Source organism: Drosophila ananassae, chromosome 2L (assembly GCF_017639315.1).
Source record: "Drosophila ananassae strain 14024-0371.13 chromosome 2L, ASM1763931v2, whole genome shotgun sequence".
Lineage (NCBI taxonomy): Eukaryota > Metazoa > Arthropoda > Insecta > Diptera > Drosophilidae > Drosophila > Drosophila ananassae.
The window spans coordinates 19,794,863-19,821,565 of NC_057927.1; the positions used below are offsets into that span (position 1 = coordinate 19,794,863).

At 46.6% G+C, this 26,703-nt stretch overlaps 1 protein-coding gene and 1 long non-coding RNA gene across 2 annotated transcripts in view; both read right to left on the reverse strand.

Moving 5' to 3' along the window:
• The window catches only part of LOC6499073 (mucin-2), a 37,776-nt gene that overhangs the window by 7,194 nt on the left and 3,879 nt on the right, over nucleotides 1-26,703 (reverse strand). The window contains exons 2-4 of the mRNA XM_001955328.4: nucleotides 3,936-4,099; nucleotides 3,505-3,807; nucleotides 21-3,429 (exon numbers count right to left, since the gene is read on the reverse strand). Coding sequence (XP_001955364.3) covers nucleotides 21-3,429; nucleotides 3,505-3,807; nucleotides 3,936-4,099 — 3,876 coding nt within the window. The remainder of the gene's footprint in view (nucleotides 1-20; nucleotides 3,430-3,504; nucleotides 3,808-3,935; nucleotides 4,100-26,703) is intronic.
• LOC116655919 lies at nucleotides 18,854-26,128 on the reverse strand. Its single transcript, XR_004311015.2, has 2 exons — nucleotides 22,558-26,128; nucleotides 18,854-21,570 (listed from the first exon to the last, which is right to left on the reverse strand). It is a non-coding gene; the product is annotated as an uncharacterized LOC116655919 (long non-coding RNA).

Below are 26,703 nucleotides of genomic sequence, written 5' to 3' on the forward strand. Positions count from 1 at the left end.
GTTACTCTGATGAGACCTACCTTTAACTTCTATTTTGGGAGCTGATGAAACCTTGGACAAGGTCTGCTGCTGCAGTTGCCCCTGAGGCTGTGCCTGCGGGATCTGGATCACCTGCTGCTGCGGTTGGAGTATGGTGGTAGACTGCTTGCTGGGATCAACGCGCGTGGGCTCGTTTATGATGGTCACGTTGGGCAGAGCGCCCTTCAGCAGGGCCTGCAGGATGAGCTGCGACTGGTGGTCTTGCGGATTGTTAGGATCGTGCCGCAGGATCAGGCGCTCGCACTGCTCCGAGACGGTGAGGGTGAGACTCCCAGTCAGCTGGGGAACCAGCGCTGCCGCAGAGGCAGGTGATCCCACGGAAACCGACACGTTGGCTGGCATTCCCGTCAGTTGAGGCGGCAGGATGGTAGCACCTCCGGCCGTAAGTGTCGGAGTTGTGGTCACCCCCGATGACTGTGTGGCACTGGCTGGGGTGGCTGCCGGTGTCTGTGGTGGTGTGGCCTGGGGAATGGTCACCAGTTGCATCTGCCTGCCGTCGGTGGACAGCTTGATGGCCGTGGATTCCGTATTGATCGTGGGCGCCGTCGACTGGAACACCAGTTGCGTTGGCTGCGAGGTGGGCGCTTGACCGGCGGCTGCTCCTCCTGGGGTTCCACCCATCACAGTGGCTCCTGGCGGCAGGATCGGCATAATCTGGATCTTGTTCTCCACCGTGCTGCTCACGGGCAGGGTGGATTGGTTGTGGTTCTGAACCTGTGAGATCTGGATGTTGCCAATCTGACTGGGCACGGCAGTGGCCGTTCCGTGGCTCAGCATCAGGGTGGAGTTGCTGCTGCTCGTCGCCGGCGACTGCGTGGTTAGTGTGATGGTGTTGACCGTAGTGGGCAGACTGCTGCTGGATATGATGGTGGGAGTGGTACTGCTGTTGCTGCTGCTGGCGGAGATCAGGGTGTTGCTGCTGCTGTTCGGTGCGTCCGGCTTCTTGGTGTTCCGGCGCACGGCTGGTTTCCTTCTCGGCTTCACTGCCGCCGTGGCGGAGGCTGCCACCGATGCTGCTGTTGCTGCGGGCGGAGTGGGCGTGACTATCGGTGCGGGCACCACCTGGGGCTGCAACGACATGCTGGGCAGGCTGATGCTGATGGTGGGCGTGGCTGTGGAGGCCTTTGCCGCTGCCGCAGCGGCTGCCGCCTGCTGAGCCAGATGCTGCTGGGCCTGCTTCTGGATCTCCTCCGCCGTGGGCAGGCGCGGAGTGGACAGTCCAAAGGGAGGCACTGCCGCATCAGCGCTGGGATCAATCTTGATGAGGATATTTGGTATTTCGGTGGCTGTGTCCGACGTCGACGTAGTCTGCTGCAATGGCTGCGGTGCGGGAATGGTCAGGGTGAAGGGCAGGCCATCGCTGCCGTTTTGGTTCGGTATGGAGATCATTATGTCGCTGGACGACGCCTGTGGCTGTGATTGTGACTGGGTGGGCTCGGCAGGTTCCGCAGCGGTTTCCAGACCTATGGAATAGTCCTCGTCGTCGTCATCGTCGCCCGTGATGCCGCAAAACTTCATCACGTCGCCGAGATCCAGCTTCCCGTTGCTGCTCCTCTGGATCGTGGTGGGCGGTGGCGATGGCGACTTGGCGCGTACAGCCTGGGGAGCCGGCGCCGCAGCAATGGCTATCTTGGGGGGCGTCACCTCCACGGAACTAGCAGTCGACTGCGGAGTGCTTGCCACGGTGGGAACTTGCTTTTTCTTTCGCGGACGTGGCTTCTTCTTCGGTTCCACAGCAGCTGCCGCCTGGACCGATTGCTGTTGCTGGGCTTGCTGCACCTGGGACTGGGTCTGCTGCAGTTGGTGCTGCAGCTGCTGGATCTGGGCCTGCTGCTGTTGTTGCTGCTGCTGCTGCAACTGGATGGTGGCCATGGCCGCCTGCTGCTGCTGTTGCTGCTGCAGCACGGGCACCGGCGTGGGCTGGCGCAGTGGCTCCGGCGTGACGGCCAGCGGCACATGCGCCGGCGAGGATTGCGTAAAGAGCTCCGTGCTGGAAGTGGCGCCACCACTCGCTGCTGGAGCCTGCGGTGCCTGAAACGCAGTGGCTATCTGCTGGATGTGTGCTCCATTCAGCTGGTTCAGATTAATGGTGGCTCCGCCCAGACTCTGCTGCAGGTGGGCTGGCAGCTGGGAGATGGTGGTGAGGCCATTGGGCATCTGGATTTGGGCTGCCGCCGCCAGTTGCAGCTGGCCGAGGAGCTGAGTGTTCAGCGTGGCCGTCGTGGCGAACGGCTGAGATCGTGGCGCCTGCGCCTGAGCCTGGGCTTGGGCCAGTGCCGCATGCAGACCCGTCAGCTGGGTGCCCGTCTTGATGGCGTTCTGGAACTGACCCGCCGACGCCGCCGTCTGCTGGATGAGGTTCGCCTGCGAGGACACAATGAAGGTGGGCGCGGCAGCCAGCTGCATGGTCGTTCCATTGGTGCCCACTATTCGCAGCAGCTGTTGCTGTGCCGGCTGTGTCTGCAGCTGGGGTTGCCCGCGCGGATTCTGCTGGATGACCAGCGAGGGAGTCGCCGTCAGCTGGGGCGTCGGTGGACGCAGAATGAGCTGCACACCCTGCGGATTCTGCTGCACCAGCACGGGCATCTGGTTGAGTAGCAACTGCTGCGGCTGTGTGGTTGTTGCGGGCAACAGGATCTGCTGCTGTTGCTGGGTGGGATTGCTGGCCGTCTGCTGCTGGGAGATCTGAGTCGCTCCTCCGGCGCCGACCTTCTTCTGCTGCTGCTGGATCTCCTGCTGCGGCTTCGGCAGGATTTGTTGTGGCGCCTTGCCGGTCTTGCCGGTGGCCAGGCCCGTGATTCCAGCATTGCTGACGAACCGCTGCGTCTGCTGCTGTTGCTGCTGCTGCGGTTGGGGCGCCTGCTGCTGCTGAAGTGGCTGCTGCTGCTGCTGTGGGGTGGTGGCTATCAGCTGACCCTGCGGTCCCTGGATGAACTGAAACACCTGCTGGGCAGGCTGCTGCTGCTGCTGCGAGATGGTGAACTGTTGCGGCAGCATTTGCACTTGCTGTGGCTGTGGTGTGGGCGGTTTTATGGCAGCCGCCGTTATCGCCCCACTCGGACTCGGGATGGGGCTGTCGGCTATCAGCGGACTGCTGCTCTGGTAGTGCTGGAACTGCTGCTGCTGCCCCTTCTGGCCCTTCGCCGGGCCCTTGCTACCGGTGATGCTGCTGACCACACTGCCGGCCGTGGCGAACGAGGTGGGCGTACTGATGGCGGTGGCATTGAGCTGTCCATAGCCTCCAACTCCTACTCCGCCTGCGCCGCCGCCGCCGGCCACTGCCGTCGCACTGCTGATGGAGGTGGGTGCAACGGCGTTGCTGCTGAAGATCTGATGGCCCAGCTGCTGTTGTTGCTGCTGCTGCTGCTGGGTGGCCCGCTTAGTGCCCTTCTGCAAAAGGATAACAGGCAAGTCCCTCGAACTTAGTAAAGGATCAAGACTTTAAAAACCTAAGGGATAACTCACCTTATTGAGCTGGATGTTGTTGGAACCCACCAGCGTGGCATTCAACTCGTTGCCAATGGCATTGCTGTGCAGGGCCACTCCCACTCCGATTCCGGAACTGTTACCGGCACCGACTCCGGTGCTCACACCCGATCCGCCCCCGGCGGTGGCTATGAGGCCGCCACTGGTCACGCCGATGACCGTCGTGGCAGCGGCCGGCGATTGGGATGGGCTTGGCTGGAAGACGACGGTTCCAGCGTTGGGGCTGCCATTGGTGAACTGATGGATGGACTGTCTCCTGCCAGGCGTCGCCGCCTTGCGCTCCTGAAATGGCAAAAAAAAAAGCATAAAGAGTTCTTTTAAAAACTAAAGCCAAAAATGGTAACATTTTCCAAATGGCTAGGCTGCAGGACACTTTCTGGTGTCGTATTAAGTATAAAAGATCAACTTACGTGTTCCTGGGGATTGCTGTTGGCGTTTACTTGACTGCCACCGGCTACGAGCACCACATCCTGTGGGAACGGCGACAGCGAGGGCGATGGTTGCAGACGAGGGCTAGCTGAGATCGATGGCGATGGGCTGGGCGTCAGAAACGGACCCGGAGGAGACAATATTCCTGGAATCATAAGAATAACGAACCGAAATTAATATTTGCTTAAAAATCGCACAGTCCATAGGGCTCACAGTCCACAGTTGACCCAAATAGAATGAAGAGTGTGAGTGAGTGTGTTCAGAGGTACATATGTATACATGAGGATGTGGTGGCATGTGCTGGTGTTGGGCTGGGTTCATATCTGGAGCTGCAATCGTTTTTTGGTACGTGACCAAAGTGGCAACTGTCCTCGGGTTCTCCTCGGGTATCTTACAGATACCAGCAGCCAGCAGCCAGCAGCTAGCAGCTCAGAAGCTCAACGCATCTCCCATAATTGTCCGCCATTTCACAAAGTTGTTTACTCTGGGCCCCGGCCTCTCGCATCTCCCTTTGTGCATACAAAAGCGAGGCAACTTAGCACATTTTCAAACACCAGCTGAGAGCCCCCACTTAGCCGTACACCCGTACACCCATACAGAGCAACACCGGAGACTAAAACACAGATACATTTTTGGGTTTTGGGCCAGAACCAGTTTCTGGAGGCGAGTTCTTTGCACTTCTTCAGCTCGAGTGTATCTTTTTCTTTCATTTCTTTTGTTTGTCGCTTCAGTTCTTTTTCATCTTCTGGATTTGGGTTTCAAGGGGTGCAAGTGGTTATCCACTCTGCTCCGTAATGTTGGCCAACAACGACAATGACAATCTCGGCAAGTATTTAATTCAATTGGGAGTTGGCTTTCAGCAACAAGCTAGAAAGAGTTGAGCCAATAGAAGAGCCAAGGAAATCCTTTTAAACATCCTTGTATACATATTTAATTTTCTCTTTTGACCAAGAAGAGTTCCATATGGCTCAATAATTTCTACTTTGTTCGGGAAAATCGTATTAAACTCCGTCCATAACGGAGGGAGAGGGCCTGGATGGCCTTCTGGATGGTTCGTTTGCAGCTTCCCAGGAATAATTTGCATATATTGTCGGGCCGAGGCTTCAAAGGATGTGGGGGACGGACACCAGCTGCAGATGCAAGCACGAAAAGAAGAACGAAAGGGAATATAATACACAAATGCCAACATCCTGGTAGGACAAGATGGGCTCAGGAATACCCTATAGAGAGTTTTAGATTAGATATTAAGAAGGTAACTGATATATCTATAACTTGTTCATTATTGACAAGGATTCGGGAGCAGCCCGAGTATCCTTGCGAGTAATATTTACTAAAAAAGAAGCCAAGTCCAAGCCACTTCATCTTTATCCTTAGGAAGAGTATAGAAAGACAGGGCTAGGAGGAGGATAAGCCAACATGAGCATGCATCAAAATCGACATCGACGGTTGGCAACTGAATGGAAGAAGTGCCTGCCTGGGGGGAGGCGAAGTGCCCTGCCGGTTGCCCTGCGAAGGAGGAGCCCTGCGATCGGAGGAGTCTGCCACGACTGCCTCATCGCAGCATCATTACCGACAGCGAAACTAAATGCAAAAGAATTTAACAAGCGCCCCTTGCATCTGCCTATACAACCTGGCGGAGTCTTCCTTCCTGCCGCCTCTTATGCCGCTCCATTCATCTCCTTTGAAGCAGCTCCCCGCTGGCAGCTGCAGTTGCCATTCAATCCTCATCACCAGAATCAGAAGATGGCATGGCCGGGAGCATGGCTAAATGGATGGAGGATGGTGGGATTATGTTCGCCGTGATATATTCCTGGCAACGAATAATGCGAGTCTCTGTTGCCTTTGTGTGTTGCCGGTTGCCGTGGCAATGTTTGTTTGCAGCCACCAAAGGATTGTCGGGGCAGGACGGGGAGTCAGGTAGGTGGTGGTTGGAGCCAGAAACCGAATCAAACGCAACAGCGCCATCACCAGCACCTCGTGTGTGTGCACCGATGAATGGCGGATGGCGGATTTGCGGATAATCCCGTGTTCAGCTTGACTTTGTCGCCTCCTCCTTTGTGGCCCCTCCTGTCGCATCGTTTTCATTTCAATTTTGTAATTAAATTTCAGTCGATTTTAGTCGAGATCTAATGCACAATATTTGTCAAAGCCGGGGCTTCTGAATGAGTTTTAATTAACAAAAATGACGATAAACATCAAAGAATATGATTAAATCAGCATTAGAGGTCACTTTATTATGGACGAGCGGCAATCTAATAAATGTTTCAGACAAAAAAGTGTCCTTTTTGATGGTTAGAACGTGGTATTAGGAGTCGGAAAGGACAGTCACAGCTCATCAAGAGCCAGTTGTCTCATAATTACAGTGTCCTTTTGGCCCAAAAGTATCCGACGATTGACAGCCGGGGATATCTTTGACACGAGTACTCCCTGCCAGTGGTCTTTAATTAAACAGTTAGCAGGCAAAAAGGACGAAGGAGCAAGGAGTAAGGAGTAGAGACTTGGCAAATTTCACACAAAGGCAGACCACAAACGCAGCTAACAGGGCGATTGGTGGGATAGTGGGCTGCTGGGTGACTAGAAAAAGAAACTAAAGGATAAATTGGCAATACATAGACATAGATACACACACACAAACACACTCAAAACACACACACAGATACTCGAAACTTTGCGCCAAGCGAGCCACAGATGAGCGCACTTTTGGCCACCGCCTGACATGGCGAAAATGGTTATGTATGGATGGATGCTGGATGGATGTTGGATGGATGGATGGGCGGATAACTGTGGGCGGGTTGTTGGTAGCCGACTGCCATTTGCTTGAGTGTCTGGGTGAAAAACAGAGGCAGCTCCAGCTCCAGCACCAGCACTAGCACTGGCAACATCAACATCAACTGTCTAAGAAGGCCTTTGAGTGAGGGAGATACACTAAGAGATACAAAGTCTTCTTTTAAACAACAATTATTACTCATTCTTAGACTATAGGAGTTAAACCTTACTACCAACTATTTAAATTGTTTAAAATATTTAGTATTATTATTATTTCTCAGTGCATTTCGGAGCTAGACTCTATATTTTTGCATTTCGTGCCAGGCAGTTAGTTGGTCGCGACTCGGCGCGAGATGAATCCTATTTACAAGGCACAATTCTGACTGAGTGCACACTCCCAGCCAGCCAGAGCTCTATATAAAGCGAGTGGCATGGCATGGAGTGGCATGGCGTGGCAGTGGGGGAGGCAGGTTAGTTGCTGGCCTGTCAAAGTCAGTAAAATTTTAGACGGTTTGAACGACAGGCCCCCCGACTCCCCCGAGGAGGCATCACTGCGAGCTCCAGCCACCACCTTGGTGGCGGAGTGTTTGGCTACATAGAGCTCCTTGGGGCCAGTGTAATGGCATTCCCTCAAGTAAAATATTTTTCAGGATGCCGTCTTTCAGGTAATTTGGTTGGTTAAGGAGGGATATAGTTTTAAGTAAGGGTTTATTTCAAGTCAAGTGTTTGAAACAGTTCTTCCCACTAACTCTTAAAAATTAGACCAGATTTAATAATTTCCACTGGAATAGTTTCATTTTAATAAAAACCTTCTGTTGCTAATCACCAAAAAGGCATACCAACTAGATATTTAATGAAAATATAAATGGAAATGGAAGTTATTAAATATTTGAGCTGCAATCAATATTTGTATCGGAAAACATCTAAAATGATTGGAGAGTATTTAGCAAACATAATAATCTGCTGCAGTCGACCGTAAATCACAAACAAAGCCAGAAATTCGAAATGAAAATGAGTCCATGAGTCGCTATGGAAAAGTTTTGCCAAATCATGCATTAATGGGATTTATCCACATTACAGCCATGCTCTTCCATGCTCTGCTCTGCCATGATATGCCAGCCATGCCGCACAGTCACCCAGACATGAGCACTGCAGGATCTCCACCACCAACCAACCATGCCCACTCCCTAGAATCTTTCAATTTTTTTCGCTCCAGTAAATTTCATTTTGCCGAGCTACGGAGCTACGAGCTACGAAAAAGTTTATTTATATGCTGGATGCTATGCTGGATCTCAGACTGCCACTGCCACTGCGACTAGGAGAGTCTGGGTTAGAGGAGGTCTTCTCCCAGGAGACCTCCTATTTCAGTACAGAAAGGAGGAGACCCTCCTGGTCTGCCTTATGCTTTCGCATATTTTATGTGGCGGTAAGTGTATGCCTGTGACTGTGCCTGTGCCTGTGAGCTTGTCTTTGTTGTTTCATTTATTCGGTTGACTGGCATGACCTCAGAGCAGGGCAGTTGCTAAGTAGGAGCTGCTGGAAGCGGCGCCGCCATAGTCGTTTTTGTAAATTTCATCCTGCGATTTATTTTTCCCTCTCCAAGGACATTATGATTTCTTGGAAAGTGCTGTCAGGCCCAGCAGGAAAGCTTCTAGCTTTGATATTCCCTTTCTTTCTAGTCAGAGATTGACCTTAGAAGTAAGAGTTTTATGTTTTCTTATTAATAATGAGTACGATTTTAAACAAAAACATGAATACCAATGGAGGGAAACCCTAATAGTCTTATTTTCTTTCAAGAAAGGGCGTTCTACGGATCGGTGTTGAAGGCTATTGTTCCTTTGTGGCTCCTGTGTTGTTGATTCTGCTTGTAGATGGCTGATTTCGCTTCCACTTTTCCTACTTTTTCTGTTTCTGCTTCTGCTCCTGGTTGCCCGCCATCTGCCTGTCCTGCCCCCCGGCCTGTTCTATTGTCACATTTTGTAACAATGGCAGCCGTGCGCGAGAGTCTGACTCGAAAAAGGAGCCGAGTAAACGACTACCACGCAGGAGGCATGAGGCAGGAGGCAGAGGGCAGCCAGGAGCATCATCATCATCATCGTCACAGCCATAATAACAACAACAGAAACATCCGCAATAACAAGCAAAGGATGGGAGGACAGTGGGTGGCAGCAGGACTAGGAGCCTAGAAGCCTTCGTATGAACTGTTGATGGTGTTATGGCGATATGTCGCCGACTCGGACTCGACATCCTCACGCGTTTATAAGTAGAAGCGTATAAAAAAATATATATTTTTTTTCAGGGGAGGCAGGACCAGGGGAGAAAAGAAAACAATGTGACATCAGGACCAGGATGAAAATACACCAAGAAAAACATAATAATCTGATATTAAAAGGGGCTAAATATTATTCCATGGAATTGAGAAAAAAACACCTCTTTTCTCGGCCTGCATGCGAGGAGAAAAAGTGACAAAAGGAGCACTGCGAGCTGGCTCCTCGTGGAACGGATAAAAATGAAATAAAAATCGATAAGTAGAGGCACGTTTGAATGCTCGCCATGGCGGCAGGAGGAGGCTTGCAAGTCTGGTGTACAGTGGCAGTGGTGGTGGGCAGACGCCGCTGATTCCACTAGATGTGCCTCGTGTGTATACTTTGTGTATTGTTTGGCAAATTCTTGGAAACGTGCTGCTCCCCAGTAACTCCCCCTCCATGCCACATGTCTATTTATTTTGTGTGTCTCGCTTCCCTTAACCGCTCCGTAAGTCGCCAGTCGCCACAATTAGATGTCATTTAATGCTTGATAGTTCAGTTAATGATGGGAACAATACTATTTTCTCCTCATAGTTATGGTCCTTCGAGCCAAGTAACTTCTTTAATATAATTCCTGGTGATCCAATTAATAAACTCAATGGATCTGCACAAAACATGCCACAGTGACTGTGATAGTTGAATTAATGATGGGAACTATCATATAGTTTTGGTCCTTCGAGACAAACAACAAGTCATTTAACTTCACAAACATGATCTTTTCACTTCTTTGAATTAAACCCACTATCACTTGTGGCAATCCAATGAATTAACCCAATGGATCCCCACAAAAGATGCCACAAGTGACTGTCAAGGGCTGTCCAATTAACCAAATGGAGTTGTTATCGCCTAAATTGATCCACAACCTCCTCATGTAGCTGAGCAATTACGGATAATGCAGCGCGGGAATTAAATATTCATTAAATGACAGCCGAAAGCGATAAAAACAAGCAGCCAGCTATCGATTAACCGTCGCGGCCAATTGGGCCACTAAGTTATCACCCACTGACAGCGGATCAGGGGCTAGAGAGCACCGAGTAGAGTAGCACCGCCATTAGCCCCGCAATCCAGCAAACCCGCAAACCAGTTTTCATTTCGCCGAGAAAAGTTGTAAATTAATTGTTCTCCTATTGAACAGGTTTCCCAGCCCCGTGTAGTTGAGATATCCACTGAAATCATTAGCACATCTTGTGGGTTGGAGTGCGGGACTAGCACTTTGTGTGGTGGCTGCGGTTTGGCGTTTGCTGCGGTTAGGTGCCACAGCTCAAATGTCAGGACCTTCCCCGGATCGTCAAAGGAAAGCCAAACCACAGCTTATAAGCGGTGTGTTCGCGTGTGTCTCTACCTGTGTGTGTGTGTGTGTTTGTGGGTGTTTTGGGGCATGTTTGGTATTATAGCCAATTGAAAATGTATTATTCAGGCCTCAAATGAACAATTCTTGGAAGTGATTCCTCTTCGGGCTACAGGCCTCCATCTCACATGTCACCCCCTTGGCTGAGACTCTGCCCCAAATCTTAGCCACAGCCACGGCAACAAAGCCAACAGACCACGCCACACACATGCACCCCCAGGCAACGGCTGCGGCAAATGTATCTAATGGATACCAGGCCAGATACCAGACAGCCACAGGCCATAACTTAACTACAGTGTACAGATATGTACTTATTGTTTTTTATTTTTTTTACAAATTTCCATAATTGTTTTTAATAAAAATTAGTTGAGAAACTTTTTGAGAGGAACTGCTTCAAAATATTTCATTAATAACTAAGCCACCCCCTCCTTCCAAGCTTCTTCTTTCATCTCCAATTAGCGCACACTGCCCACTGTAACCGAGTATCTAATGGATACCTTTTGGGTCCGGATTCGAGCAAGGCGAAGGGCCGCCGAAAAGGTGCCGCCACAATCTCTGTATCCGTATCTGTATCTCTATAGGTATTTTTGTATTTGTGTGGGAGATGTCTAGTACATCAAAATGTGCTTATGTGTGTGTGCCCACCAGCGAAGAAGAAACAAAAAAATTTGTATCTATATCCTATTTGTTGTGTGGGGGATGGGGGGGATGGTTGGGGGCGGCTGTTATAGGGTCACACGAGCGCGCATTTCTTCACAATTTACGTCGTCGCCCTTGTTGTTCTTGTTCTTATTGTTGTTGTTGCTGTTGATACAGTTGTTGTTGTCTGTTAGCTCTTCTATGTATGCATGTGTGTGTGTGTATCTGTGTATTTGTTATATTGACGTATCTGAGCCTCAAGACGTGCGCTTTACACTTCTGCGCCCCAAAAGCCACCAACAAAAAAAAAACCCCAATAAAAGCAACAACAATAACAACAAACAAACAACAACAACTACTAGCAAGAGGCCAAACATCATTTGCACGCGTGCTCTTTCCGCTCTTCGCCTGACAAGAAGAGAGAGAGAGAGAGTGAATGGGGAGGCGGGGGGAGCAAGGGGCAAGGGAGCCGTGGGTGGCGAGGGGGCGGGGTTATGGCCCACAGGCATCTTTGAGATACTCACTAAATATTTGCGGATAAATGGTGAAAATTTTGACGGATTTCTATGCACTGGCCAAATGGGATCAACTAAACTGGGTAATGTAGATGCTTTGATCTCCTCCTTGCAGTTGGCCTTTTCTTCTTCTATTTGGCCCATTGGGCCAAGAAGAACTGGCTAAGAAGAAGACAAGTTTTGTTGTCTTCCCTTTTTATGGTTTGTTTTGGCTTTTTTCGCCTTTCACTTCACTTTTCACTCTTCACTCTTTCTGCCCAGGCTCGGGAGTTAATTAATTGAGCGTTTGATTGTGGCAAGAATTATAACAAAACGGATACGGATACGGATACGGCTGCGGTAACTGTGTTACGGCCACGTTTACGACAGAAGGACAACAACGACTACATTCATCGCGAGCCCGGCACGTACGTGAGACTAGAAGCGCCTCTCATTGCACTCGACATTTTTATATCCCGATCCGATTCCGATTCCCCGATATATATATGCCGTTTGCTCTCGCCACTGTCCCGGACTCCTTTTCGATTCTTCTTCTTGTTGTTTTTGTTGTTTCGCGCGCGAAGCCAAGAATGAGAATGAGAATGAGAACAGCGGCGGCTTAGACTTCTCCGACTGGAGACCGAAAAAACAACAGAGCATGGTGGTCACACTGGAAAAATACCATAATAACACGCAGCGGGAGCGGGAGCGGAAAGCAGGAGTCCGTGAGAGAGAGTCCAGAAAAATCGAAGCCAAAATGAAAAGGACGAGTGAAGGGATGGGGAGCTACTAGCTACTCCCCATCGCAAGGAAACGTGTGCGGTGCACCAAACACGTAAAATCACTTAGGCCCCCCCAGAGAGCAAGAGAGTGAGAGAGAGAGAGCAGGCAAGCAACAATAAGGACCCTGGGCGGCGTTGCCAGATGCGAGACGCTGCATGATAACAGGTGGTAGCACTGTTTGACTGATAAGCGTGTTGAACTCTGTAGCATAAAAAAAATAAAATAAATTATAAACTAGCCAATAAAAATGAATAAATATAAAATGCCAGACAGCTGAGGAATGTAAAAAGCCATTCTCGAAAACACAAAAAAGGAGGGAATTAATATGAGTATTCATAAAATTACAAACAATCGAATAAAAAACCCCCTGGGGTTAGGCATTTTCGTAACTCACTCCCAAAAATGTATTCTCAGATTGTATTTGCCACCCCGCGCCACCTGGCGGCCACTTTTAGCGCTATTCGTTATGAGCCGTAATCATCAAACAACAAAAACGGTTAACCGACAAAAAATGAAACGAAAACTAGTTACACTCTCTCTCCGCCACAGCAGCAGCACGTGAGCCGAGAGAGTAAGTGAGTCGTAGAAAGCATATCCGAAAGAGCATATTGGGGCTCTCCGGTGCGCAGCCACCACCAAAACAACAACAAGGGAGCAGGGAGCAGGGAGCAGGGGGCACGTCAAAAAGCAACCCTAGAATTTGTGTACAGCAATAACAAAAACAAGCGGCGCTCCGGACATGAATCAAAATATGGATATGGATTATAATCCGAGAGTAAAAATGGGGCACACACACACACTCTCGAACGATAATCGAGAAGAAGAGAAAAAAAGGATGAAATATTGCATACTTTTCCTTGCAAAGTTTGGTCTTGTTTTTCCGAAACTTGGCCTCTGGTTAATGGGTAATTTCATAGTTTGCATTCAAACACCCACCCGAGGGGCAGGAAAGTTATATCAATTTGCTGAAACCTGTTAGGCAGAGAAGAGAACCGCCAGCTAGTGGATACACACACACATTTGAGTGGCATTCAATCACAACACAATTAATAAGCGACTGTTTACGGAATAAAAGTCTCACACTAGATAAACTATCCCAATGATGTCAATAAAGCCCCGACAAGCCCAACACAGACCCATCAGCGTGCAAAGCAAAAAAAAAAAAACAAAAAAAAAAGTTCCCACAAACTCGCACACACCTTTATGGTTTATGGTTTGTTTTGTGGCTGGTGTTGTTTTTATTGGTGGTGCGGTGGTTGCTCTGCTAAATGGCGATAAAGATGTATACACACGTATCTAGATACTTGAGACGGCAACTTGATATCGGCATTTTATCTCGCAGCTGAAGGACAATGACACCACACAAAATTGGTGAATGAAATTTTCTTTTATTGTATTAGATTAGCAGATATTTTGGATCGAAAAGCCTATATACCCTTGGTCGATAAGGGAAATTATTAACAGAAAATCATTGCAAATGAAAGAGCTATGGAAATCCCAAGTTTCAGGGGGTTACTCGTAAAAATCCAACCATAAACTCTAATCGATATAATCCCTCCTATTTAGAACTCTCGTAATTTTCTGGCATTTTTGAGTTTTTGCAAATCTGTGCAACAACCAACACGTAATTGAGTTAATAACAGGCAAATGCAATTCCCTAGAATAGCCAGCACAACGTCTAATTGTTTTCAAAAGTTTGATTTTAATGGAAGACTTTAATGGAACGCCCCACGTTGGGCGCCAAGTTTCATCCGCTTGACCAGAAGGATGTGTGAGGGATTTTTGCTTTAAATGGATTAAAGCATCAAAATCAAAGACAATCAATGATTGAATCAAGAAACCGAGTTAAAACTTTATCCCCAATAAAATATTTAGCAAAATGCAATATCAGAGTCTCTGCTTCGAAATCATGATTGCAATTTGTGATGATTTCCCAGCAATCACTTCAAGTCGAAATGGCAGTGGCTGTGAAATTGAGATTTCCTACTTAAGCACAATTAAAATTAACTTCAAATGAAATCGTTAAAATTGACGGCAGCCATTAGGGGACCGGGAACGATGGTGGCCTGACCGACCAACCAGTAACCCATCCAACTCCGCCCCGAAACCCGGCATAAAGGCAATCTCGGATTCCACGCCAGACAGAGCCACTTCACTCCCTGCTCACCCGCTTAGTGGCCTATAAAACACCCCCTATTCTTGAGCTGGGCGGCGTTGAATGCGCCGCAATCAATTTGTCGACTAATTGACATACATCAGCCCAGTGGAGTGTGCTTAAAGCGCAATGAGAAATTATATTTTTAGCCTGGTAGCCGTTCTTCTCTTGGCAACTAGCCTCACTCGCTTCTCCTCCTCCCGTGAGACCCCCCATCGGCACTGCCCGGCCATATATCCGAGGTTCAGTCGAGTCGAAATGGAATCAAAACGCAAACACTTTACTGAAGTGGGAAAAGGGGAGGAAGGATGTGGAAGGAAGAGGTCATGGAGCAGAACAAATCAAAAGTTAACAACAAGCTTCCCATAAATCTCGCTCATAAGTTCTCATTAGGTTCCAGGGGGAACTCAGTACAATTGAGTGAACTTCAAAAGGTGGTACACGGATGATGTATGAGGGTATTCGATAATAGTTTATATTTAAGTAAAAACTGTAGCTTCCTGTATCGATTTTTTACAAAATCTTTTTGAAGTGCACTTAATGGAACGGTCGGAGGCTATGGAGGCTATTAATAGAAGTTGTCAGTTGATGTACTAATTTTTCAGTGAGCCGCACATCCCATTGCCATTCCGATTGCCACTTCCACATCCCAGACCCTTGAATTCCCAGAGCTGTCTGTTTGTCACTCAACATATGGCGGGGATAATTAGTTTGCCTTCAGAGGCAGCTCCCGCAGCATCTCTGTCTGTCTGTCCCAGGTCCATCTCCCTCCATCGCTCCAGCTATCTTGGAGGAGATGTGGGTACAATTGCATTTTGTTTCACATTTCCACAATCGCAGCGCTCGTCTGCAGCTGTCTACATTAATTAATTCCTTTGAATGCATACACAAAAACACATAACACACAACACAACACACACAACACAGAGAACACACGCACCCACAATCCGAGTCTCCTGCTATCTCTTTCGATGGCAAATAGCCCCATCTCTTTCGCCACCGACACACAGTCTGGTTATGTGTGTTGTTTATACGCTTTATGTTGTGTAATATATCAAATTGGAGGAGAGATGATGGCGAGCAATTCGAGATACATTTAATAAATATGCAGATGCACACAGAGAGAGAGAGCCGAAAGCTGAAAGCATCAAAAATAGCATCAGAAATCACAAGTGAGTAGGGGATGAGCACAGAATAATGGCACATCGGTGGGATGAGATGGGCTGGGCTGGGCTGGGGGATTGCATTGACATTCAGGCGAGCACTTCTCACTTTCCGCCCCGTCGTGTGGCAGGTCTTTAGATTGACATGACATTTGTGCGAACTGACAGGTTCAACTATGCCAGCCAGTGACCAAAAAGTGTCATATTCAAGTAATTGAACTACTCTCAAGGTGTTGTTCTCAGTGTAGCTGAGGTAAGCCACCAAGGAGAGCCAAGAGGAGCCGCAATTAAGATTCCACTTACATCTTTGGTTTGTTTTTAATGCTGATTTATTTACACTCAGTTACGTGTGTTCTAGACTCTCGTCGCATAGCCCTCGAAAGCATCATTATGCCCGCAGACTGATGAAGTGGCTGAGCTCCAGGGCAGGTAAAAAAAAAATAAAAAGGGGCAAGATCCCTCCTCTGCGGTTTCTCGTTTCAGCTTCGAGCTGAGCACCTGCCATGCCCCCACCCAACCCGACACTTGAGACCGAAACTGAAACATATTTTCCGTTTCACACCGCCACCTTATCTGGCACCATTTTTGTGGTGTGATTATATTCCTTCCGCTCCGCTTGGCCCTCGCCAGGAAGACCTGTTTTGATTATGCTGATTGCAACAAATGTTATGGCCATTTTGGTGCTTCGCTTTTAGATTCTCCATTAACGCTGGCTTAAACATTTGTTTGCACTTGACATTAGCAAAGTCATAACACAAATTTCCTGCCATGCACACCGACACCATCACCAACCCACAAAAAGCAATAAAAATAAAGGGAAAGAACACATTGAAGCCGCTTTAACAAATTGCTGTCCCATAACTCGCCAACAGTGCTGTCACTTTAGCCATTTAGCTTTTGTTCCTTAGGCCCTTCTGACTATAGAACACATTCTTATTAAATAGGCTATAAATATTTCCGTGTTTCAATTCCATTTAAAGTTGCATCAAAAAACAATATCACTGCCACCACTGTGGCAGAAACCACTTCAGACAGGTGAACATACAAAGGGGGGCGGGACGTAGACATCCACAACAAAACGGTAAAATTGTCATTTTCAAAAGCCAACGCGTGCACAGGTAGGGGCGACGAGGAGAGCTCGTAAAAAAAATACAAGAGCAGAGACATCAGAGGCAGAGTTTCGGAGTTAAAAAAAAATACCTACCGACTACCGGCTACCAAACGTTCGTCGCACGTGAAAGTCAACGAACTGGAACACCCCTTTTGGCCACGCCCACAGCCCACAGGCCACCGTCCCCTCAGACCGCCACCGACTGCTGACAGTCAGTGTCTGCCAGCTCTTGGCCAACTCTCATGACAAAAAAGGTCTAAATTGCATGAACAACAGGTCCAAGTGCGGCACAAAACGGTACTACCATGACCAATGACCCCCTCCTCTTTGGTATAACCCCTTCTTGGCTAACACACTGCCGTTAATTTGTTATTGTCGCACAATTTGCGATAGGCGCCATGGCCATAAGATGCCGGAGCATCCCAAATCGAGTCCCGAAATGGCCACAGACAGTCAATGCGGGGATAATCAACTTCAGATACAGATACAGATACTTTTGCAGCCGGCAGATCGAATGTCTATCTTTGGGGGCGAATAATACGGCCAATTGAATTCCAGCTACACCGGAGAGATACTTTTTATGGCTCATCGGAAAAAAGGTTCAAAGGATGAAATCTAAGATGCGGAAATTCAATTGCAAATGTCAGGAGATTCCGGATATTTATGTTTATTTCAGAGTTTTTATTAGGATAAGTGTTTGTACCATTGATTGTTTTATATTAGAAGGTGGGTTAACTGAAGCTATAATTTATATTTTAAATTCTATTAAAAGTTATTGTATCTGTATCTGGATTTTATTGGCCATTGAATTACAATCGATTATCGATTATTGTACCAGAAAAGTGAGCTAGCCCTAAGGCCATCCACTCTTCAGTTTATGAAATAAATTGTACAACGAAATGTAACGTCTCTGGGGGCATTTCAAAAACCATTTGAAAACGAGGGCATCCGTGAAGCTTCGCCATCAGCCATCCGCCATCCGCCATCCGGCCGTAGACCATCCACCATCCACCCCATGGCCCAATCTTCGATTATGTTCAGTTCAGCGGTTGGCAAGAAAAGGAATTTAACGGACAATTTTATTTTGATTTCGTTACTCGATTCTTTTGACCAGATTGGCCCAGCTCGTCTACGTGTACGTTTTATGGCCAATACGTGTTTCGCCCAACAATGAACAATGAATGGCCGATCGGCCTGTAATTTTTTTCTCTGTTTAGAGTGTATTTCATACTGAAAGCTATGCATTTAATATTAGAAAATGAACAGCACATGTGGAAGGTAGGAGGGGAATTGAAACCAGAGTCAGAATCGGAATCAGAATCAGAATCAGACAGCCCTTTCAGCAATCATTCACTCAATTGATGTATTCGAATATTCACAGCGCGACATCAAAGGCGGACGATGGGGGATCAAAAGGTCAGGAGTGACTGGCGAGGGTAGATGGCCCAGGGCACTGGCTGATGGTTGGTTAGATGCCATGCTCTAAGCACATCGAGCCGTATAATTAGATTGTCACACTGAAGTGGCCGCCGTCCTCAGCCGGCCCGGCTATTATTCCCGCTCGACTGAGTCACCTCTCTGTCTGTCTGTCTGTCTGTCTGTCTGTCTGCCTGTCTGGTCTGGCTCGCTGAAAATTCATAAAATTCAGATACATTCTGTTTACCCCTCCATTTAATCGACAAAACACACTCACACACTCGCACACAGACATCGTAAAAGGGGTATGCTCTCTGGTCGCGTGCCCCGAGTTATATATTTTATTTCAGTAATTCGAGCCACCGCGAAAGTGTCATATGCCCGGGCGCAGGCAGTGTAGGGGATAACCACTACCCACTGGTTATTAATTAAATGTCTACTCGAAATGAATGCAAATAATTTGAATTCCCTTCTCGCTCCCACGAACTGCACAGGAGCCACAGGCAGCAGCACAGCAGGTGCAGGACACAAAGGACGAATTGGAAAATGGATGGTTGGTCGGAATAATACCAGAAATGTTTGATTGTTTGAGGGTTTCGGCACCTCTTAAGCTTTGCTGTTTCATGTTTAATATTTAAACATTAAATAAGATTCCCAAATGATTCCTTTTTCTTTAAACCTTTCCCACAGGAAGTAAATATTAAGAAGAAAGTTAAACTGAACAATTAATAAAGATGTTTATTTTGCATTTCCCATTAAAAACAGAAAAGAAAAGGTCCTTCTATTGTTATTCTTTTAGCCACAACCTACTCTATGCTAGTTAATGCGTTATAGATTCATAGAATAGCTACTCATTTTGTTTGTTTTTCAGGTATGGGTCGTAAGGCCTCAAAGCTTTTCACCAAAATGGCCTCTGGCAGTGGCGAACTCAGAGGCAATTAGGGCGTGGTCGGAGCACCGGTGCTGAAACTGTGCCAATAGTAACAAAAACACTGCCAAAAGGCAAATAGCTGGGCTGTAGTTGCACTCGCAGCTGTTTACAAAATGTGTTTGCTTTAGCATAATATTTAGATATTTTGCGGGCAAGTGTAAGAATTGATGGCAAACACGGCACGATGGGCCCAAACAAGACAACAAAGTGCAAAAAATTTTTAATTATTTGTTTGCCCATATACCTAAGTCTAAGGGATTATAAATCAATCGAAAGGTTTGAGCCAACAGCACTCCCCTTAACACGTTTGTGGAGTGCCAATTAGTAGGAAAATTTCTAAGCCGATTATCGGAGGATGCAGCCTGGACCAAGCGGGAAATCAATAAAGATTTCTGGTGGGTAAGCCTTCAGAGCACTAATGGGATCCATAGTATCCATGGAAACTCTTCGTATTGCTCAAAAAATAATCATTTTTCTCCTCTATCACGGTGTACAGTCGCCGAAATGTTGAAGCCACAAATCAAATATAACCAGGAAGTGCTGGCTAAGGTCTAAAAATGGTTCACACCATGAACCAGCACATTCGCAGAATGTAGACAGATTTTGGCAATTAAATGCGTTTGTGGGTGGGCCCTTTCTTACTCAATGGGTCAGGTCAAGTGGGTGGCTAAAAATCCGACAAAAAAACAAAAGTGAGAAATGCTGACGGCCACGGAAAATGTTGTAGTTGGCCTATTAAAAGTCAGCAAAAAGCAAAAAGCCAAAACAATTTACAAATTTATTATTTATACATTTCTGTGGCTTTCATTCGCTCTGGCAATGCCAAAAATACATTTTCGATATCGGCCCATTCATGCGTGTTTGCAGCAAAGCGAGAACAACATTTTATTGCCACTTGCAGTGGCATATTCCACATAAATCACATTATTCTATATACTTTTTTTGTCAAGGGACATCGATTGATGCTTCCACCAAACACCTCTGACGAGCTCACAGCTTATATGTGTGATTTTTATTCGAATAATTACACTAAGGGGTGTGTGTTAGGTGTTTGTTTACTAATTGACCGACTCAGCTTTAATAGCGATTCGCGTTTGTGTTGTCTGGTTGGTTGGTTGGGTTCATTGCCACGACATGCAAAGTAATCATTTATTTCGCACCGACTCGGGGCAATAAAAAAGCCAAATTGTATTAGCCATAAAACGTCGAGAGTCCCACAACCAGAGGGGACTTTTCCACTTTCGACACGGCAAGAATATTTCTGTACTACTATTCCTTGAGCAATAAAATTCAATGAAATTATATAAAATGTTAAAGCTCACAAATGTCAAAGCTGTGAGCGGTAACATGGTTATAAGCCAAGTAATTTCTCAAAGCCCTTGCTACCTTAATCTTGTTTTCCAACTCCATGCTCTCCTCTAAAAATGGTCCTCGTTACTTTCGTCATGGTACTTTTCCTTAGACACTTAAGGATCAAACAATAGAACCTCCTTAATCTAACCTTTTGGATTTTTATTAATCGAATTATGAATAATTCTTCGGCGATCAATACTCTGTAAAAGAAAATATGAAGTGTAATCCGTAGCTCTTAAGGTGGAATGTCATCTCACAAGCTATTATTTTGACCGCAGCTGTGTACACATTCATTTTATGGCTATTTGTTGCCGCCTGTTCTTTTGACTGTCTGCCATGGCTTTGGGATTGGGTTTGGGTTTGAGTTTGGTTTGGTGGGTCAAGAAACGGGTACCGCAGAGGGTTCTGCTCCGTTGACCGGCAGGCAGGCAGGCAGGGAAAGAGGTTGGAAAAGTTGGTCGGTTCGCCCAGTTGGTTGCGCTTTGATTGCTTTGAGTCGTTGGCTCGATCTCTGGGGCCAAATGGCTGACTCGGAGTGACTGCCAGACCGCCAAAGTCCCCAAGTTCTATATTTCTCCTTGTTGCTGTGAGAGAGTGTGTGCGAGTGTACATTACGTAGGAAATTAGTTTTAATCCATTTCCTCCCCAGCTCCCCCCGTCTTGGCTGGCTCTCTGTTTTTATGAAGCCATTTTATTTTCGGTCCTTGCCAGGCTTTTGCTAGGTCCTTCAAAAATTGCGTCATAAATAAATAAGAAGTCATCTGCGGCTGGCTTTCGGTCGAAGGAATCCTCAGAAAGGATCCCCTCACTTGTCAATTAGTCTGTCACGTGCAGGTTGTACATCATTTAGAAATCTCTTTCTGCTTCTGGCACCGACTTCTTGGCGGGGCGGCTCGCCGCCATAATTACTCGAATTTGGCCCTCTTTCTACTCCAATTAAATGTTAAGTAACCCCAAAAGGTCGTTAAACTTGAGCCAGCCAAGAAGGAGGAGATTGAGGTGGAGATAATTTGTGTCGGTAATCATTAGGAACGCAGGTTCTATTGTGGCCAAAACTAGTTACCAGTTACCAGTTACCAACGGGCCTGAGCGTGAGTGTGTCCAGAAAAGCTAACTTCTGTTTGTTGCACGTAATTATGAGATTTATTTACCTGGAATGACAAAACAAAAAGAAATTGGATTAGCATGGAGAAATAAACACAATTAGCGGGCAAGTTCATTAGCATGTGACTGTCGGGTTAACAAGTATCTTAGACTGTAGGAGTATCTTAAGGTTATGCCTTGAGTTTATATTGATCAGATGTAATATTAACTGTCTTATGAGAGTGATTATAGATCTATTGGATCGAAGCAGGTAGTTTAGAGAGGCAGACCTCTAAAGGTGGTCCAGTAAACATAACCTCATCGCAGGTTTATCCGGCAATCTCTGGTTCTTGTTCCCCTCCACCTGTTCCACCTATGCAAACACAATGAGCGGCCGAATGACAGATACACACACGCAGATACACAGATACACCGATACAGATACTCATCCAGACGGCGATTTTAGACAAAAGAGCCAGAAGACGATGATGATGGTGATTCTGATTCTGATGAGGGCGAGGAGGAAGTCGAAGAGAGAAACAGCCACTGGACACAGCCAGAACAATGGGAATATGCTTCAGGTTACTTGTGACGACAACTAATGGATGAGTTCTGCTCTTCGGCATGTCGGCTGGCTCTCTTTTCAGGTGCAGTCCCTAGTCCCAAGGCCACTGGCCGAAATCAGTTTGCAATTCAGTTTCAGATACATAGATACATTACTGTGTTGGCCAGACCTCCCATTGAGTAATCTCCTCTCACTTCTGTAGGATATCTTGCAATTATAACTTTATCGGCCAGCACCAGGCACTCTCTATCTACTCATCCGTCTTTCAATTTTGGCAAGTGTGCGAGTGCATCCGTTAGATACATGCTTACAAAAGGTAATGGGTAGACTGCCTGTTTTGTTGCCTGGTGCTCGAAAATAACCTGGCTCAAAGGAACTCAGCCCGAAGACAGAGAACAGAGAAGGAGAGCGACGCTAAGTGGCTGGCCAATTTCTGTTTTTTTGCTGCATTTTTTCGAGTTTCGAGGCAGTCAGACGGACAAAGACCTACCTGCGCAGTGTTATCCTGCGTGGCCACAGCTGTTTCCAAGACAATAGGTGTAGATTCTTTATCTTTTATTTCTTTATTTGGGTTTGAGATCAAAAATAGAACAATTGATTATGTTCTCAACACTTATAGTTCTATATCATTCCTAGAAGACCCTAAAAATCAATCCTAATGACTTGACCTCCATTGTAGGGAGTGTGTGGTGGTCACGACATGGATGGTATGTCTGTCAATAAGCTCTGTGTTTTCATTTCGCCCCCTGTGCAGTTCCTGATTGAACTGCTACGGATTAGGAGGAGCAAGATGCCGATATTGCCAGCAGGTATTGTTTGGATTACATGCAACGTCCGTCCGTCCACCAACTAAGGTGATGGCAGATGCTTTTGCTCGCTCCTCCCGGAGTACTCCTTCGCTCGAGGCTTATGTATGGGATGGTATGGGATTGTAGCCCTCCATTGCAATCATTATTGAGCATTACACGCTTGTTTTGCAGCTGCCTGGAACGGATTTTGCTATTTTTGGAACGGATTATCCTTTGGTAATTAGGGAAGCCCTTAGCAGTAATTGATTAATCGCTGCCCGATCCGACAAGCTGGAGAAGAGGATTCGAGAGTTCATTTCATGGCTGAGAGGTTTCGGTCATTACCATATCATAATTTGTCAACAATGTTCTGTTCAAAGGAAGGGAAACACATCTCCGATTTCCTCAATGAAAAGTGACACCAAGCTCACAATAATTGGATTATTAAACAAACTGTTGAATGACAATTTCGAAATGAAAAATCGAGTGGAGAAACAGAGGGGTCCACAATCCGAGCCATTCATGCGTATCATCATCATTTAACCCAGCTGAGAACCAGCTAAAGGATGAAGAATTTACCCTTGGGCTATGCAAATGCCCCTGGGAAACGGACGAGTTGCGTTCTGGATGGACGGGGGGCTGCTTACTTTCAAAGTCAGGCCACTCCAACTGGCCACCCCAGTTCCCAGTTCCCAGTTCCGAGTTCTCATCCCATAATATGCAAAGTTTTCTTCAACATTGCACACAGAGCTTAGCACACTTCCACTTTTGCTGGCCAGCCAGCCAACCAGCCGGCCAACAACATTAAGGTCATTGTATCTCATACCCCCCGTTCTGAACTGGGTCAACTTCCTTGGGATTTGGGATTGGGGATTGAGGATCGGGGAGGAGGTATAACCCCCTGTTCGTGCTGCTTTCGATTTTGTTGCAATTCGGACACTAACCCTTTCACTCCCAGCAGCACGCGATGGCAATTAGCCAGCGTTTAGAGGCTCCGAGTGCACAGAAAACTATTAATTCTACTAAAAACTGTTCAGTTTAGGATTAGGCATCAAAATTAGGCATTTTTTACTGTGCATACACGTGTAGGAGCCTCTGGCACCTCCAACCACCTATCTACCATCTTTCCAGCCCAAAAATTTGCGGATGAAAAACTCCGTAACTCGCTCCCGACACTTGTGCAAATGTTTACCCACTGAATTCACAATGAGACATCCAAAAGAATAAACCAAACTCCAACTCCAACTCAAACTCGAACCATAAACATAACCAGAACCAGAACCAAGCCGAGGGGCATGAAAGCTGCCAAGCGTGGCGGAAGGCAAAAGGCAAACTCGAATACGGTTTAAAAATAATAACCGATGGCGGTTATAATGCTCAAACATGCATATATGATGCGATGGCCAAGTTAATAGAGCCTTTAGCCTTAAAAATTGAAGCAACTCTGATGCGTTTAAACATTCAATCGCCCCAGCTCCTGGGCAGAGCCAGAACATTCAAAGACCATTAACCCATTAACCAGAGCACCTCACTCACCTCCTGCAACTGAGTCTGCTAATGCCAGTACGAATGTCAAGTGGCATTGTACAATCGAGAATGCACACATGAGCGATACCCCGTTTCAACTGGATGACATGCAAAATGCATCCGCTAGATGCAGTAACTTGCCAGGGGCCAGAACCCACTCCCACTACCATTCCCATTTACTTGTCATTTCGGAAGCCCGACAGTCGGTAAAATTTTGTTAATAATGCAACTTGGGCGAGGAAATGTATTTTCCCATTGTTCTGTTGGCTTGTGTTTGTCTGGAAACCTGACGGATGGGAAGCCAGTGGAGATGGAGCCAATAACAAGTCGAAGTGGATACAATGGTATTGTGATATGGTTAGGGGAGGACTCAAATTCTGCTAATCCTGCCTGACAACGAGATTATGGTTACCAGGAGGGTTGCTCTTTTATTTCAATATTTATTGAATAAATTAGCATTAATAATCTCTTGTAGATAGTAATATAATAAAAATAACACATTATTTTTCAAATAAATACACAAATAAATCGCACTCTCACGCTCTTCACTTTTCTCTAATGTAGAGAACTTCTGCGGTTGATTGCAACGTTGCCAGATTTCAAAGCGAGAGCAGAGAACACAGGCAGGCAGCCAGGCAGGCAAACGTCGAAAATTAATTATGGCTCCCCCAGAACCACACACAAAAACCAGAGCAGGAGCAGGGAGCAGGGAGCAGGGGGAATAAACAACATCCAACATATGCAGAGTGCAGACAGGACGACGACTACAACGAGGACGCCAATGGAGTGTCGTCGGTCGGATGGAGGAGGAAATGGAAGTCGAGAGGAAACAGAAGGTTCAAGTTGGGAGTTTGCGCGCCAGCCACAAAAAACCTGTACACAAATTATCTATAATAAAAATGCAAAACTTTCCATACACACACACAGATACACACATACATATCTGCATATGTATGGAGATGGACAAACTTACGGATACGGATACGTGTACGGATAGATTGAAAAAAGGGTTGAAGAAGCGACATGTCGAAAATCAAAAACTCTCGACTCGACTCGCCAGGACTCACCAGGACTCTACTCTCCCGAGAGCCCGAAACAAGCGGAGAAACAAACGGGATAAATGACAGATGAAACGCACGAGGAGAGCGTTTCAGGCTGTCTGCATTTCGTCCTGTGAGCGAAGGTGAACAAGGAATATTACTCTGGGTCTGGAACTGGGATTGGTAATGCTGCCTTGCCGGCTGGCTGCTCCTATTGTCCTTATTGAGTGTTGCTGCAAACCGGAATAACCCCTAACTATACAACCATACTATAACTATGTTTTTTGAATCCTATATTAAAATATTATATTATCCCTTTTTTCATCCCTTTTATAAATATTTTCGCTCTAATCCTTTTAATATATGCATTCAATTAAGGAAGCATTAATGTTCAGTGCATACCGTCGCCATATTAGACATTCAGGCGGCAAAAATAATTTATGCCCAACTCATCATGTCTGCCCCCCAGGCCCCAGGCCACATTCCGGGCGTGGAAGATATATGGACAGCATCGGAAATAGCTTGATTAGATGGGGTAAATATTTTGCCAGAGCCAAGAGCCAAACATTTTACCCCAAAAGGATATTTGTGGCAGTGTTAGTAAACGTGTTAAATGGGGGGAATAAAAATCATAGCCTACTATTCAGAGCTGGGATTAATGAATTAAAATTCCCAAATTTTAATCCACAAATAAATAACAAATATTATTTTATTAGTAATTAGTAAATTTTTAAATAAATTTCAAGTGCATGTGAGACTGGCACCTAGATGGGCTCTTGGCTCGCTCGCGTTGCCATTGTTATTGGCGCTAATTCCGACCGAAGTGCTCCCAAAAACAATTTCCTGAGAGCGCACTCGCGATTGTCGTCGTATTCCATCTTCGACTCGCCCCGAGTCAACGATTTTTTAATAGATAGATACACATCGACGGCGATTAACTCCCAAAAGCAAGTGTCAACTGCCAAGAGGGCACTCTTTCAATTATTTAATCATTGAAAGGTTTTTAGTTCTTTATTATAATTCTAAGTCCCTTATCTAGTTGTAGATATATAAGGAAGTCCACTTTTCAACACAACAACCGCAGAGAAGAGGTCTGCCAGCCACAAGGATTCGTGTCCCGACGACAACGGCAGATGAGAAAACTTTCTCATCTTAAAATCAAAGCAATTTCATTAGGGAAGCAGCTAGCAGACAGTCGGAATTGGGTTCAGGGGGAAGTTAATAGCCCAATGCTTTGGCAACTTTTGCCAACTTTTTGCTGGCCCTTTTGTGTGGCAAGAT